The sequence below is a fragment of the Microcebus murinus genome, chromosome 5 (genome assembly GCF_040939455.1).
Source record: "Microcebus murinus isolate Inina chromosome 5, M.murinus_Inina_mat1.0, whole genome shotgun sequence".
Taxonomy (NCBI): Eukaryota; Metazoa; Chordata; class Mammalia; order Primates; family Cheirogaleidae; genus Microcebus; species Microcebus murinus.
The window spans coordinates 53,088,127-53,104,844 of NC_134108.1; the positions used below are offsets into that span (position 1 = coordinate 53,088,127).

A 16,718-nucleotide genomic window follows, 5' to 3' on the forward strand; every position below is an offset into this window, starting at 1 on the left:
GAGAGACAAGTAATTAAGCTATTGTGAAGTTACTTACAATGATGGAAAAAGCATATTTTGCTTTTTCATTGTTTGATTTTATTACTCTTCAAATTTGACAAATGAAAATACAACATTTAAACAGTTTATGTATCTGGAAACAAACGTACAAACACAGTACTAGGAAGGTGGTGAAGGATTTCAGAACAATTGTGCAAATCCCAATCTGCTTTATAGGAGGAGAGTGACAGAGTTTGAGGAAGCTGCTCCTGTACGACTTCGGAGGGTAGGAGGAGCGGAGCTTCAGAGTACCCAACAAGTCTCTCGGGAGACTGCATGGCACACCCAATGGTGGCGGTGGCGAGGTTTCCCGCGGCGGCGCGGCCGGGGCGCAGGGCTCCGGCGCACCCAGCGTGGCTCCGCCCAGGGCGCGCGGCTCCGCCGGCTGCAAACTACAGTTCCCAGAAGACCGTGCGAGATCGGGAGGGAAGCGGCGGCGGCGGCAGGAAAGGCGCGAGCGGAGGCGGCGGCGGGTGTCCCCTCGGTGGTCTATCGGGCAGCAGCTCGGTCCCCCGGCGGAGGACGCGGCCCCTCGTAGCCCTCGCAGCCCCCGCAGGCCCTGCAAATTCCTCAGCCCCGGGCTCTGGCCGGGGTCAGCCCGTCCTTCCGCCCGCTGGACGGGCCCGGGGCGAGATGTAGGGCTCTGGGTGCCGAGGCCGCCGCCGCGGCGAGGGTAGCGCGGAGGGCGCGCCGAGGATGGAGAGAGCGATGGAGCAGCTCAACCGCCTGACGCGCTCTCTGCGCCGCGCGCGCACCGTGGAGTTGCCCGAGGGTAAGCGGGGCCGGGGCCGGCCGGGCGGCTGGGGCTCGGCCACGTCAAGGTCCGGCGGAAAAACTAACCGAAAGCTGAGAATACGCCCACTTTTACTTTCCTGAGCTGGGAGGGGCGGACCCGGACCCCGGCCTTCCCTGGACCCCCGCTCCCACGCACCCTGGCAGGTGGGAGTTTGCCAGAGGGGCTGGGTCAGTGCCAGTCCTGCTGTCCGGGGTCTCTTCGACTATCGATTGGGGGGGTTTCGCTGCTTGATGGAGATGCTCGGAAGACAGTATTTACTTTAAGCTACAGAGGGAAGGTTAGGCTTGCTTTTCTTTTCCTTCTTTTTGTTTTTTAAATGTAAGGGTGCTGCTTTGACAATAGACAAAAGGTTGTCAGAAATCAAACTGGTACTCTTGAAGCACTGTGGGTGTCAGCATACATACATTTTTCTTTAATATGCCTGACTGCCTTCCTTCTTCATTTATTCATCAGGCTTGTGAGTGGGCTAGAGGGAAACCGGGACGCATCTACAAAGAGGAATAAGGCATGGTCCTTGCAGTTCAGGACTCTTAGTTCTGTGTGCCAGGGTTCCTTCAGGACAGGTAAAAGTCGAATAATAAACGAGGCAAAAAAATTGAGCCATTTTATTTGCAGCCTCATGAGTTAAGACGTTTTAGTGGCGGTGGGAGACGGCAGTGCTGTCTTTAAGAGGCTTACATCCGAGTGAGAGAAGGGTTAGGAGGGGGTTATGGCTTGTGAATTACTTTTTCTTAATTGTAGTAGTTTATCTTATTTAATTTTTTTTAAAACTTACTTTGAATTGCTTCTGGGGAGGTTTGTAGGTTGGAGAAGGAGGCCCTGTGAGTCATGAAAAAAATGTGGGATTGGGTACTTTGGAGATAATTTTCTTGAAGATTTGTGGTGACTGTTTCTAGAAAATAATTTTGTATTTGTTACTTTGCATTAGCAAAGTAATTGATGTAGAATAACCCTTACTTTAGTAACTAGATTCCATCTTAAATTTTTTCTTTATTTTGTTTCCAACTTCCACCTTTGAATCCATTTCTTAAGTTCTGTGGTTACTTATTTTCCATAGTCAAATTTTTGGTTTAGGTTGATGAAGAAGACTGCAAATATATTAATAGTTTTATTGACATTGCAGTTTATATTGCTTAGTTTGTTTGAATCTAGATAGTTTTTCAACATAAATGTGATTTAGAAGACTTTGATGATGTCACCTCATTTTAAAAGTAATATGTTTTCATTGTAGAAACTTTGGAAAATAAAGAAAAATAGGAAAAGAAATCTGTCATTCCATCATGCAGTAACAAACAGTGTTAGCATTTTCTTTCATTGTTATTTCTTTTTCTTTCTTTAACAAATTAAGATCATACAGCACATAGTCTTTTATTTTGTGTTTAGAAAACATACCCAATTTTTTTTATATCCCTAAATATGCTAAATGACTTGGGCAGAATTTCATAGGATGCATATAACAAATGTTGAATCTAGTTTTTTTTTTTTTATAACTGATTTTATGAGGAACAGCTTTGTTAAAATTTAGGCTGCCTCTCTGAATCTTTCCTTAGGGTAAATTCTCATAAAATAAGAATAGGATCTAATTATGTCAACATTTGTAAGGCTCTAGGTATCAGTTTCTCAGTTTACTCCTTGGAAAGTTCCACCAGCAGTCTGGTGGTGCTTGGAAATCAAAATAAAACTTTTTCCCTTGTTCGTGTTCCTAGGCAATTTGTTTACATTTGTTTTTCTTTGATTATAATGAATTTGTTCATTTTGTTCCTTGAATTTATCTTTGTCCCTAAATTCTAATGACTCTTTTTGAGTTCTCTGAGGTTGACTCTTCCAAGTTTGTCGTATATAACACATTCTAATTATAAAAATCCACATTGTTGTGCTTACATTTTACAGAAGCTCTGAGGTCTCTCTAAATTTAGAAAATAATTAGAATTTTTTTGCCTTGATAGAATTAAGCAACCAGTAAGCATCTAATTTCACATTATTAAAGTTGTAAAGTTTTTAGTCAGCTTTTACTCTAAAATTAACTGATTACTGTCAATAGGATGAAACTGCAGATGTTTGATTTACTGAATTGGATGCTAGGGGGACACATTTATGTTTCCTTTGGGTGGTGAAAACCTGAGTATTACCACTAAGTAATGTAGTACATGTTGTTGAGTCATCCTAAGTAAGACTAACAGGAATATTCTTGTGAGAGAAAAAGAGGTGAATGGAAAGAAATTACTTTAGGGTTATGGAGTATAGTGGACTTTAAAAGGTTGATGTATATTGTTTACATACATGGAGAAAAGTTGAAACTACTGCATTTATAGTGCAAGTAGTTTGTTTAATAAAGTAATAGAATTTGAGCCCATTTTCGCATATATGATGATTAGGATAATTACCAGTTTTTAAAACATTACTCCTGATAGTTTGAGGAGAATTTGTATACAGTATATTGAATCTGAGCTCGTTGTTCTTTAAGATTTTCCTTTTACCAGTTGAGTTCCAAAACTGTATTAATAAAAATGGCCAACATAGCTGATAAAGTGAGAGATTAAACTTTTTTTTTTTATCACTCTGGAAACTTTAATTATATACCTAATCCTCAAGGTGTCTTTATGAGGGTGAGGAAGGAAGCATCTCACAACAAATTTTATTCTGTCCTTTCTTATTATAGTATTTCTTGGATAGTCTCCTAGCACCATAGTGGTTATATGTATTTTTATACTTGCCTTTTAATCTATGTGACCTATGTTTTTATAAGGCTGTATGTGTCCTTAAAAATAAGATCTACATATAAATTTTATCTAAATAAAAATCTTATAAATAAAACCAGTATAAACCTTATGATGCTTACTAATGCTCATTTAAAATTATGTAGTATCTTGATTTATAAGTTTAAATTCACAGATAAGGGTATTTCTTGTTTATGACTTTGTTATGGAGTGACTTAATTGAAATTGTCATGGTTTAGAAGTTTAGGTTTTTACAGGGGTGTGTATTATAGGATACATAAAGAATGTTGTCATGCCAAGGCAGGCTTGGTGCAGTGTTTTCAGTTCCTGGTGGTGACTCATTGATAGTTATTGAGAACAATTTAGTGGGTTGCAATCAGCATTTTAAAAAAAGAGGAGGGTAAAACAAATTAGAGTGTGTTATACATATTAAGAATAGTATTGTTAATAACCAAAAGGTCTATTATACATAATGTATACTGAGTGCACTGTAAGGTGTAGTATTGCAGGGTCTTTGGAATCAGCCACTTAATGACACCGTTACACAGCTTGTTACTTAGTGCTCTAGTTTTCTCATTTGTAAAATGAGAGGGTAATATTATAGTACCTACTCCATAAGGTAGTTGTGAGGATAAACAACATGGTATATATTTAAGATAATGGTTTCTAAATGTTAGTTATTAATTATTAGTGTTATTAGGATTTATTAGTATTTTATTTTTATAGTGAAAAAGTTGTATTCTGAACTTGTGAATGTTGACTGTGACTAAATTGCTTTTCACGTTTATAATCACAGCAAAATAATGAACAAAAATATGAAAAATGGTAACTTTTTTCCATTTCCCCTATAAATAACTCAGTTTGTATTTCTAAATATATAAATTATGTTTTTCAAATACAATCATAATGCCATTGTTAAAGTCAATACAATTAACATAATTTTTTACTATCCTCAGATACCCAGTCCATGTTTAGTTTTTCCCCCCACTCAAAAATTGTCTCAAAAATGTCCTTTCACAGTTGGTTTTTTTGTATGGATACTATAATCTATACAAGGGCCACACATTATAGTTGGTTGATTTGTCTCTTAAGACTCTTTTAATCTATAGCAGTTCCTTCTGCTTTTATTAAAAAAATTTTTTTAAAGTAACTTTAGACTTGTAGAAAAGTTGTGTAAATAGTAAAGTTCCCATATACATTTCACCCAGCTTTCCCTAAGGTTAACATATTGCACAGTTATCAAAACTAAGAAATTAACATTTGCGCGATACTGTCAGCTATGCTGCAGACTTTATTAGAATTTCACAAGTTTTCCCACAGTCTTTTTTCTATTTTAGGATCTAATCCAGGATACCACGTTGCATTTAGTTGTTATATTTCTTTAGTCTTCCCCAAGCTGAGGTAGTTCTTCAGTCTTCCCTTGTATTTAATGGCCTTGAGACTTTTAAAGAGGAACGGTCAGGTATTTTGTTTAATTCCCCTTAGTTTGGATTTGTCTGATATTTTCTCATGATTAGATCGAAGTTATGCATGCATTTTTGGACAAAACAGTAGTCTCCCCTCATCTGTGGCTTCTCATTCCACAGTTTCACTTACTCATGGAATGGTACAATAAGATATTTTGAGAGACAGAGAGACCATGTTTGCATAACTTTTATTAGAGTATATTACTGTATATTACTATAATTGTTCTATTACTAGCTATTGTTGATCCCTTACTGTGCCTAATTTATAAATTAAACTTTATCATAGGTATGTATGTATGTATATGTAGGAAAAAATAGTATATATAGAGTTTTGTACTATCTATGGTTTCAGGCATCCACTGGGGGTCTTGCAATGTATCCCCTGCACATTTTTGTTTAATTCCCTTTAGCTTGGATTTGTTTGATGTTTTCTCATGATTAGATCGAAGTTAGGCATTTTTGGTAAGAACTATTATACTAAGAAGGAACACTATACTACAAAAGTGATGTGCTATTGGATCATATCAGTAGCTACTTAATATTGATATGTATTTCTAGTGGTATTACCCTTTATCAGTTGATTAAAGTGGTGGCTGTTGGGTTCTTCACTTTAAATTTACTATTTTTCTTTCATAATTAGTATTTTTTGCAGATACTTTGATACCGTGCAAATATTGTTTCTCAAACTTTAACCCATTAACTTAGCGTAAGTATTAACTATTTATTTATTTATTTATTTAGAGATGGTCTCAGTATTAACTTTTAAAGACCTTGGTGGGGGTTGTCAGGTTTACTTCTCTGTAAATAGTTTATTAAAAACCATAAACTGGGCTGGATGCAGTGGCTCATGCCTGTAATCCTAACATTTTGGGAGGTTGATATAGGAGGATTGCTTGAGGCCAGGAATTTGAAACCATCCTGGGCAACATAGCAAGACCTTCTCTCTGTAAAAAATACAAAAATCAGGTGGGTGTGGTGGCACACACCTGTAGTCCCAGCTAGTCAGGAGGCTGAAGTGGGAGGATTGCTTGAGCTCAGGACTTCGAGGTTACAGTGAGCTATGGCCATTGCACTCCAGCCTGGGTGACAAGAGTAAGATCTCATCTCTAAAAACAAAAAATTAAAAATTAAAAACATAACTTCCCAAAATGCATTGAATTGAGAAATGACCATTAGTAATATATAAATATCAAAACACTAGCTAGAAAGTACATAAGTATAATATGGCATCATAGATGTTGATTTTTAATGTTTTCTTTTAGATTATATTTTTGTAAATTCTATTAAAGATATTGTCTTAGTCCATTTTCTGCTGCTATAACAGAATACCATGGACTGGATAATTTATAAAGAAAAGAAATTTATTTCTTATAGTTCTGGAGGATGGGAAGTCCAAGAGCATGGTGCCAGTATCTGGTGAGGGTCATCCATCCCATGGTGGAAAGTGGAGGGGCAAGAGAGGACAAGAAAGGAAAGACAAGAGGAAAAGGGGCCAAACTCATGGGATGACTAAGTTATATTAATTCATTCATGAGGGTAAAACCCTCATGGGCCAGTTGCCTCCCAGTGGCCTTGCTTTTTTAACATCACCACAATGGCAGTCAAGTTTCCAACACATGAACTTTTGGGGGCTCATTCAAACTTTAGCAAATATGAATAAAAATATTATAAGTAGTATAAAGTGATATGTAAAATTAAGACTTTGATGCTGTTTCATTAAAGCTTCTAAAATAATGTTTTTTACAATAATGGCAAGAAGCAAGTACTATGCATATTAAGGTTTTAAAATTATTTTACCATATATATCTTTAATATCCATATATACTCAAAATTCTCCCACACTATATATAAGTGATGTCTATAAACACCCCTTTGAAAGTAAAAGAAATTTCAGTTGTTAAATCTACAGAAAATATTAGGTCTTTTATTTTCCTTTTACATCCAGAAGCTAAGGGGTAAGCAGTTTGCTGTACGTTTGGTTTTCCGCACTATTTCCTGTTATACATCTCCTCGTCATGTTTTATGTAAAAAGAAGTCTTTAAAGTAATTGTAAGTATCACCCCTTAGAAAAAGGAAGAGATAATTATTTTTCTGTTTTTTTTTTCTCAGATAATGAAACTGCTGTTTATACATTAATGCCAATGGTTATGGCTGATCAACACAGGTGAGTGCTTGTTTCATAAATTTATGCTTTTTAAGAAGTATAAGTTCTAAATATGTACACATATGCAGGCAAACACACAGGCACAGTTTGGACATAGATGTTGCCTGAGGCAAGTTATTTGACCTCTCAGTTACAATTTTCTGTCTGTGAAATAAAGAATACGTTTTTCTAAGATCCATGTTAGCTGTAAAATTGTATAGTAAGATATTTTCTGAATGAATAATCAGATATTAAGTATTGGATATTAAGTCAAGTATTGGTTATTAAGTATGAAATGTCTGATTCCCTTAAATACTAAGTTCAATAGTTGATATCTCTGACATTTCACTTTGTCACTTCTTGTTTTACTTTGTTGTGAAGGTATATCCTCATTCTTTCAAATGCATGGTTTGGCTTTTGATTACCTTTCACTTTTTTTTAAAGTAATTTTTGTGAAGCCATGGATAAGTCAAAAATTGGTGTTATTTTCGAATATGAGTTCCATTGTAGAACAAGTGCAGTCCAGACAGCTTGACATATCACTGAAGTATTTGGGAAGGATGTAGGCTAATGACTGCACAGTACGTCAGTGGTTTGAGAAGTCCCGTTCTGGTGATTTTAATGTTGAAAGTAAGCCAAGTGGGTGACCTGAGACCAAGGCGGATAATGATGAGCTGAAAATTGTAGTGGAAGCAAATCCATGACAACCTACATGTGAGTTAGCAGCAAGGTTTGACATTACTATTCCAATAATATTGGACCATTTGAAACAATTAGGCAAGGTAAAGAAGCTGAATTGATGGGTACCACGTGAATTAAACAAACTTCAGGAGAGAAATCATCTCGAAGCTTGCCTTTCTTTGCCGTCATAATATAAAAGTGAACCATTTCTATACCGTATTGTTACATGTGATGAAAAATGGATTCTTTTTGACAATTACAAGCATTCAGCACAATGGTTGGATAAAGAGCAAATACCAAAACATAGTCCAAAACTGAACATTCATCAGCAAAATCTAATGGTGTCTGTTTGGTGGTCCAGTGCTGGTATTATCCACTACAGCTTCATGAAACCTGGTTAGTTGATTACAGCGGATGTCTGCTGCAACCAGTTGGACAAAACGATGATGATGTTTGTGATTAAGCAGCTGAGATTGGTTAATACAGACAGGCCAGTCCTGTTGCAAGGCAATGCTTGACCACATGTTGCACAAACAACACTGCTTCAACTACAGAGGCTAAACTTGGAGACTCTGTCATCCACTGTATTCACCAGACCTTGCACCAACTAACTACCACTTCTTCCAGGCTTTGGACCACTTCTTGCAAGGAAAAATATTCAATTCTCAACAAGGTGTGGAAAACACCTTTCACAGTTTTATCACCACTCACTCTCCAGGCTTCTTCGCTGCTAGCATAAAGAAGCTGCTGTTAAGAGGGCACAACTGTGTTGATAGTTTAGGTGCATACTTTGATTAATTGTACTGCTTCTTGTTTGAGATATAATAAACAACACTTTTATTTTGAAATTGGGCATTTCATATTTAATGACTTAATATTTTTGTTGTTATTGGTTACTGACATAGAACAAAATATTGGGATGATTTCTTTTAGAGGTCACACTACTGGTCTTTATAGCAAAAGATTAGGGCTGAGGGATTCCCTATGAGCTACTGTGTTGATGTTCTTTTTATTGATTTTGTGTTGACCCTCTTTTTACAGGGGCATGAATGAGATGCAGTTATTTAGTTTTGTGAGGGGGTATTTATACTTGTAGCAGTTGGCCCTGCTGTGGTTAGCCATTGGGTATTTTGGTATAATGAGAAGAATGTGAAGAGAAACTGTATTTTGAAACAAGTTGAAAATATAAATTATTTTTTGTATAAATTTCCTGTGTAGTATAATTAAAAATGTTTTTGTCTGATTTTATTTGGCTGAACATTAAAATAGGTTGCTCAGCTTTTGGAAATGGAAGCAGCCAGGCCTATACCCTATGTTTCTCAAGCATCTGGGGAGAACTGAAGCTAACTTTCTCTGTTAGGTATCTTCAGAGCAGGTTATGTAGCACTGGCCAAGTGGGAGATGAGGAAACCTTCAGCGCCAGTTTATTGGTCAACAAATTTGGTTTTTGAATGATACTGTGTTGGCTACTACATCAAGAGAATAGTGAACAGGCTAGAAAATAGCCTTGTTTTTTAGTTGGTATGGAACAGAACTGTTTGAAGAATTAGTAAGAGTAAAGAGCTGTTTAATCGATTTATTGTGTTTTAACATTGATTCCTCTTTTCATATATTTTGGGCATAGGTCTGTTTCTGAACTGCTATCAAATTCAAAGTTTGATGTCAATTATGCATTTGGACGTGTGAAAAGAAGCTTACTTCACATTGCAGCAAAGTAAGACTCTAAAGATATTTTGGGTTAAACTCTAGTCTAGAGCAAGGATCAATAAGCTTTGAGTCAGCATTTTCTCACAGTATTTATGGGGTGAGATGAGAACAGAGGTATGAGTTTTGTCCTGTTTAGAGCATAGTGTGTTATGCATTCTGTCTCTTGAAAAATTAACTTGGAGTTTGGACTCAAGTCTCATTCATGTCCCCATTGTCTTAGCTTGTTCTAAATCGGATCAAAGTAGGTTAGGCATGGGCATTGTCTTTCCTGGATGTACTTGGAGGGTACATTCACCAAAATTTTCCTTTTGTCCCACCAGTATGGATTTTCACATGCTAACTGCATGTGAAGACATTGGTTTTATATTTTTTACCTAGGTGGGAAGAGGATTTTTATCCTTAGTCTTCTAGTGTGTCTTTCAGTGTGTAAATCGATCAGTTAACTAATTGATATCTATCTTCTTTTCAGAATTTAATAGGTGTGTTGAAATTAATTGTTCATGATTAATTTGGCTTCTGGAAGGTGAAAAAGTTGAGAATACTATATAGTTTCTTTTACAAACTAACACTTTATTTTACTTTATTTGAATTTTGCAAATACTGTATAGTTTTCGTAGTATGGTGTACCATCTTGAAAGTAGAGGATATTTACTATTTGTGACTGAAGTTAAATCAAATTTAGGTGAAATATGAACCTTAAAAATAATGTGTTTAATAGAATTTTTTGTTTTTTAATTAAGCTATGTTAAATATGGCTGTTCATTGAATGTATCTGAACTGTCTTTTAAATTGTTTTAGTTGTGGATCAGTGGAGTGCTTGGTTCTACTGTTAAAGAAAGGAGCAAATCCTAACTATCAAGATATTTCAGGCTGTACGCCCCTTCATTTGGCAGCTAGGAATGGGTAAATATTTCATTTTCCTTATTATCATTTATGACTATAGTATTCAGTACTCTAGTATTAGTATAGTATACTATACTAGTATAGTATCTAGTAATAGTATTCAGTACTCTACCTTAATTTGATGATTTCCCCATGCCCCCGCCCAGTATTTGCCTTGGGAAAAACTACAAAAATAATGTCTATGTTTTTTTTTCTGTAAATTTTTGTCTCTCAAGGATATTATTGATAAGTCTGTGTGTTCCTTCCTCTTTAAAGTGGGTCTTGGGTCATTATATTCACTTTTTAAATAACTATCATATTGAATAATTTATTAAATTGTTCACTAATATTTTTCTTCTTGAAAATATATTTGTGGAAGATCATTTTTTACCTGTATTTTATTGACATTTTCTGAAAAGCATAATTTTTACTTCTTTTTTGGTGTGCTTTTTCTTGCTAATCTTTTGTCACTCCTAATTCCATGGCTTATTTTTTAAATTGCTTGCTTAGTTAATTTTATTAATGGAATTAAAGACAGTGAATATAAAGTACCCAGTTTATTTATAATTATTTGAGAATGAACTATACTAAAGTAAGCTTTCTAGATGCTAGGGGTAGTTTATTCTTTTCAGGTTAACGCTATTTTTCATTTTAACTATGACAAAAGTTTTTAAAATAAATAATGTGCTTGAATTTTTTTTAAAGTCATATTTCTAAAAAGTGAAAAACTTAAAAGTGGCATATTAAATATATTTTTACCTCTTTCTAACTCTGGTCATAATGAATGTCATTATGTTATTGTATGCTGTTTTAAGTCCTAGTATACTTTTTAGGTTTTTTTGATTTCCTTTCTACCAGGAATTTCCGGTGACACTTCTCAGAGTCTGCCTCTACCATTGTTTGTCACTTCTTAAAATTCTGTTGGTCTGAGAAATCAGACCAAAATGATTGGAATTATGTTTAAAATGAAAATAAGTAGTTTTTGATTCAGGGCTTGAGGAACTTAACGTTTTATAAACTTTTTTCAAATGCTGTAAAACTTCTCTATGGAAGTATATTCTTACTGTATTTCTTTGATTACTCTTGAAGATATTTTTGTTTCTTATTCTGAACTGGGATTCTTGCTATTTGAGGTGGCTGCCTAAGTGAGATGAATAGAAAGCTAAAATTATCCATCACAAATCTGAGGCCATATTTTTGCATATATGGATTAAAGTAGAACCAAAAAGATAAGAATCATACTGATGTCTAGGTTGGGCAGGGGAAAGACATAATTCTTTGACCCTGTATGGTGTGCCCCGTTTCCTGAATTAGCATGTGAACCAATTTGTCCACTGTTCTAAATAGGTAACACTGTGCTGATTAAACAGTTGTTTTTATAATAATTAGCCACATTAGGTATGTTGTATTTGATAGAGCGTCACACCCAAGGACATAGAATAAATGATTCATTCCCTTGCTCAATTGATATCAGATCCACATACATTATCCCAAGTGTTGGTAGGTTGTGACAAAGGTCTTTGGAAAGGTTACATGTAGAAAAATATCTTTAGTACTCTGTCTCAACAACTGTAAATGAAATGAGAGATTGGTGTAGGGCAGGGATAAAAAGTCTACTGCCGTTGTAGTAGGAGACTTAGTCATAAGACTTCAGTGTGAGGACCAAGAAATAGTTCCTAGACTTGAAAGATGGAATGTTCTTGGTCTGCTGAAAAGACTTTTTATGTACTGTTTTTCACAAATAAAGGCCTTTTAAGTAGCACATAGAAAAGTAATAGTTTTGATCACTGTTTCTGTGAACAGTAGTTGAAGAAGACAATTACATTTTAAAGATGAAGCAATGTGGCAGATATTACATGATTGACATAGCAAGTCAGCAAGAAGAAAAGGAATAAGGAGAGTTCATAGCCTTTTCTCTAATTTGGATGCCTTTCTGTTTCTATAAAAATTACTTTTGACATTCAATATCTATATTTTGATTTTTATGATTTATTGAGTTGGGGACCTTATACAACTTAGAGGTGCTCAGTGTTTGCTAAATGACTTGAGTACTTGTTACTTCCTATAGCTGCTGATGTTTTCACAAATAGTTTTTTACTGTAATTTCTTTATGAGTTTAAATTTGTCCAGACTGAAGTAGAAGTCATAGAGAATTCTGCCCATTTTGCTGGTCCATCTGTGTGTTGAGGTTGGCTTTTTGTTTTGCTCTCTGAGCCATTGTCAGATGGGTAGTATATTTCTCTTGATCTGCTTTAACATTTCTCTTACCATTAGTGCTGTATTGGATTGCTCTCTTTTCTAATAGAAGCACCATTAAGTTTCCACAGAGCACTTGGGCCACTGGTCCCTGTGTCATTTGGGTTACCAAAATTGTTGTAGTATCTGAGCAGGAAAATAGTTGCTTCCTTGTACAGGGGCATCCAGCATTGCTCACGATTGTATGAGAATATTAAAAGGGAAGACTTTGAAATTATTGTGTCTCCTTAGGTTGTGTATTGGTCAGATTTGAAACATATGTTAGTTAATATTTTAGTTCTAATTCTTAGCAAAACAGCTTCTCACTTATTGTTTTGATGTATTCAGCATCTGAAAGTAGTAATAATGGTGGAAAATAGGATTTATTTATTTTTCTATATTGTCCTCTACCTTTTGCAATTCATTTTTGGAGGGGAAGCCTTATGGATTACTTCTTTTCTTCAGCAGCCCTTACTCTAATTACTTTTTTGGGTCTATTTCCATGGCCCATTCCCACTTAACCATTCATTTTGGCACTAGGCCAATGGTCTATGTCAGTCTTCTGAGTAAGTTTTAGAAATCCAGCCACACAAGCACACACATATTTTAAATAATGTCTTTATTTTAATAGGATTATCCAGTCTCTTGTTACATGATTATTGAGTATTTCTTAAGGTTTTCATAACAATCTATTAGATGAAGGAACTTTCTAAATGTTTGCTTTTAAAAGTTTACTCAGAACTTTATTTTCTTCCATTTCTTTGATTATAATACTTATTTTTAAATGACATTTAACTCAATTTCAGGTACAAAAATCAAAAAAGAAAACTAATTTGTCAGTTCTTTTTTCTTTTTTTTTTTTTTAAGACTAGTCAAGTGCAGTAGTGAGGAGGGGGGAAAGTAGTAGAACAAGGAGTTCAATCTGTAACTGACTGTGAACAATCACGTGAGATAACTCACTACCTTCGGACCAGCCAGTTCTTTTTTCTTTTAAAGGTTTATTTAATCAGTAAAAATCTTTTTTTTTTTTTTTTTTTTTTTGAGACAGAGTCTCACTTTGTTGCCCAGGCTAGAGTGAGTGCCATGGTGTCAGCCTGGCTCACAGCAACCTCAATCTCTGGGGCTCAGTGATCCTACTGCCTCAGCCTCCCGAGTAGTTGGGACTAAAGGCATGCGCCACCATGCCCGGCTAATTTTTTGTATATATATTTTTAGTTGGTCAATTAATTTATTTCTATTTTTAGTAGAGACGGGGTCTCGCTCAGGCTGGTTTTGAACTCCTGACCTTGAGCAATCCGCCCGCCTCGGCCTCCCAAAGTGCTAGGATTACAGGTGTGAGCCACCACGCCCGGCCAATCAGTAAAAATCTTAGCTATTGACTTATAAGATTGAACCTTTAATTAATAATTAATAATTTTTTTTTTTTTTTTTGAGACAGGGTCTTGCTTTGTTGCCCAGGCTAGAGTGAGTGCCATGGCGTCAGCCTAGCTCACAGCAACCTCACACTCCTGGGCTCAAGCAATCCTCCTGCCTCAGCCTCCCGAGTAGCTGGGACTACAGGCATGCACCACCATGCCCGGCTAATTTTTTGTATATATATGTTAGTTGGCCAATTAATTTCTTTCTATTTATAGTAGAGACGGGATCTCGCTCTTGCTCAGGTTGGTTTCGAACTCCTGACCTCGGGCAATCTGCCCACCTCAGCCTCCCAGAGTGCTAGGATTACAGGTGTGAGCCACTGTGCCCGGCCAATAATTAATAAAGTTTTATGGTGAGTTACTATGTGCCTGGCTGTGCTTAGTGTTGAGTTGATAAAAGACACATGATATAATCCATGGCATGAAGATGTTTATGATCTAGTGGAGTAGACAGTATATACATATATACTGCATATATTATGTAATATGTACACTGTACATAATATATATGTACAATATTATATATATTACCTTTTACTCCACTAGAGCATAAACACTTTAATGTTATAGATTATATTACATTTCCTTTATCAGTTTAGTTCTGAACATAGTCAAACATATGTTTTTATCACACTTGATTGCCAAAGGAGTGATACCAATAAAAGATGAATCTTCAGAGGAATATGTGCTTTCCATGGAATTTACAGGAATCTATACATTTTCATTAACGAAGGGGAATTTAAGATGAATATTGAATATTAACTAAAAATGGATCAGGCTGATAGGAAACTTTATGAGCAAAAGGAAGTAGGTAGACAATTGAAACAGGCAAAGGATACTTGAATAGACATTTCTCCAAAGAAGATACACAGATGGCTTAAAATGCACATGAAGAGATGCTCAACATCACTAATTAGGGAAATAAATGAAAATCAAAACTATAATGAAATACCAACTCACATCCTTTAGAATATCTACTAGCAAAAAACCCTTAGAAAATAACAAGTATTGTTGAGGATATGGGGAAATTTAGAGCCCTTCTGTACTGTTAGTGGGAAGGTAATATGGTAAACATATTACATTATGGTAAACATTACTGCTGTGGAAAACAATATGATGGCTCCTGTACCTTCCACTACTAGGTATGTATCCAAAAATAACTGAAAGCAGGGTCTCGAAGAAATGTGTTTGTACACTCATGTTCAGAGAGTGAACATGAGTTTAGTTATATTTACAGTAACCAAAATATGAAAGCAACCCAAAAGTCCACCAATAAATGAGTGGATAAGCAAAATGTGGTATATATAATATTACTGAGCCTTAAAAAGGAAAGAGATTCTGACATATACTACATGGATGAGCCTTGAAGACAGTTATGCTAAGTAAATTACCCCTAAGTAAATTACCACCATTATACACTTAAAAATGGTTAAGATATCAAGTTTTATGTGTATTTTTGCACAATAAAAATAACTGAAAAAAATGAAGTGGGTAGGGGGAATGCATAGATGTGTATTTTACTCATTTTCCATTTATGTTATAACTCAGTACCTTTTAAATATTGTATAATCAAGAATATAGGATACAACATTGAGAAATCATTTTGTTATGGATATGACATTAGACTTATATTTCTAATGAAGATTACTATTTCATATATTTAGTCAACTAGAAATTTCTCTGCAGTTTGAATGATGAGTTTGTCCTACTGACATGAAAACCTGATTGTGATTGCACCATTTCTTTATCCTGTTATCTTTGAGTTGTAGAAACAGTTTTGTATTTTATTTCACATAGTGTTTATTTAAATATTGCAAATATAGATTGATATTGCAGATGTAGATATTATATTATGCCATTATCAGCTAATGTTGATTGTAGTTATATTTTAGTAAATGTCTTTGTATATTTTTCTAGTACCAATTATCTATGATGGTCTCTTTTTCTTTTCAGGCAGAAGAAATGCATGAGTAAATTATTAGAATACAGTGCTGATGTCAATATTTGTAATAATGAAGGCCTTACAGCAGTAAGTGCTATCAATTTTATCTGAGATTTTAAAAATACATTTTAGAAAATAATATTGAATGTTATGGTACTGCAAAGTGTGGTACAAGTATTACTGGAAGTTACTTGATAGTAATTAAAAAGGTGCAGAATGATTTGAAATAGAGTTTTCAGCTATATTTATTAAGAGAAGTTATGGTTTACTGTGCTTCTTGCTGCTACTTTTTAAATTTATGACTTTCATTTATTTTGAAGTCTTACTCCTCTAATTTTTGTCACTGACTTTCAAAGGACTTTTTAGGAGCCTTTATGCCGAGGTGTTTATGAGTTCACTATCAGGAGAGCTGTTTTTCATTATGTACTTTTAATATATTCATTGTAGGAAAACTGGATGGCTAGGCAGAAAGAAATAAAAAAGGTAATAGGGAATGAACACTCCCTGTATTCTCTGTGCTCAGATTATTACTGTTAACATGTTGGCCTATATTCTTTTAGACTTACTATATTTTTATACACTAATGTTTTTATCCATTTTGCCATATTTTGTTGTAAAAATAAGTTAACATTTTTGATTCACTTAGATATTATAGGGAAATTGTATGGGATATTGCTGAAGGAATTGTTAAA

General features: G+C 35.2%; 1 protein-coding gene across 2 annotated transcripts in view; it reads left to right on the forward strand.

Annotated features, from left to right (window-relative positions):
• The first annotated feature begins 680 nt into the window (after positions 1 to 680).
• HACE1 (HECT domain and ankyrin repeat containing E3 ubiquitin protein ligase 1) overlaps positions 681 to 16,718 on the forward strand; it is a 90,639-nt gene continuing 74,601 nt past the window's right edge. For both annotated transcript variants that reach the window (XM_012753184.2, XM_012753185.3), the window contains exons 1-5: positions 681 to 811; positions 7,128 to 7,182; positions 9,467 to 9,556; positions 10,348 to 10,452; positions 16,038 to 16,113. In XM_012753184.2, coding sequence (XP_012608638.1) covers positions 736 to 811; positions 7,128 to 7,182; positions 9,467 to 9,556; positions 10,348 to 10,452; positions 16,038 to 16,113 — 402 coding nt within the window. In that variant the 5' untranslated portion in view covers positions 681 to 735. The remainder of the gene's footprint in view (positions 812 to 7,127; positions 7,183 to 9,466; positions 9,557 to 10,347; positions 10,453 to 16,037; positions 16,114 to 16,718) is intronic.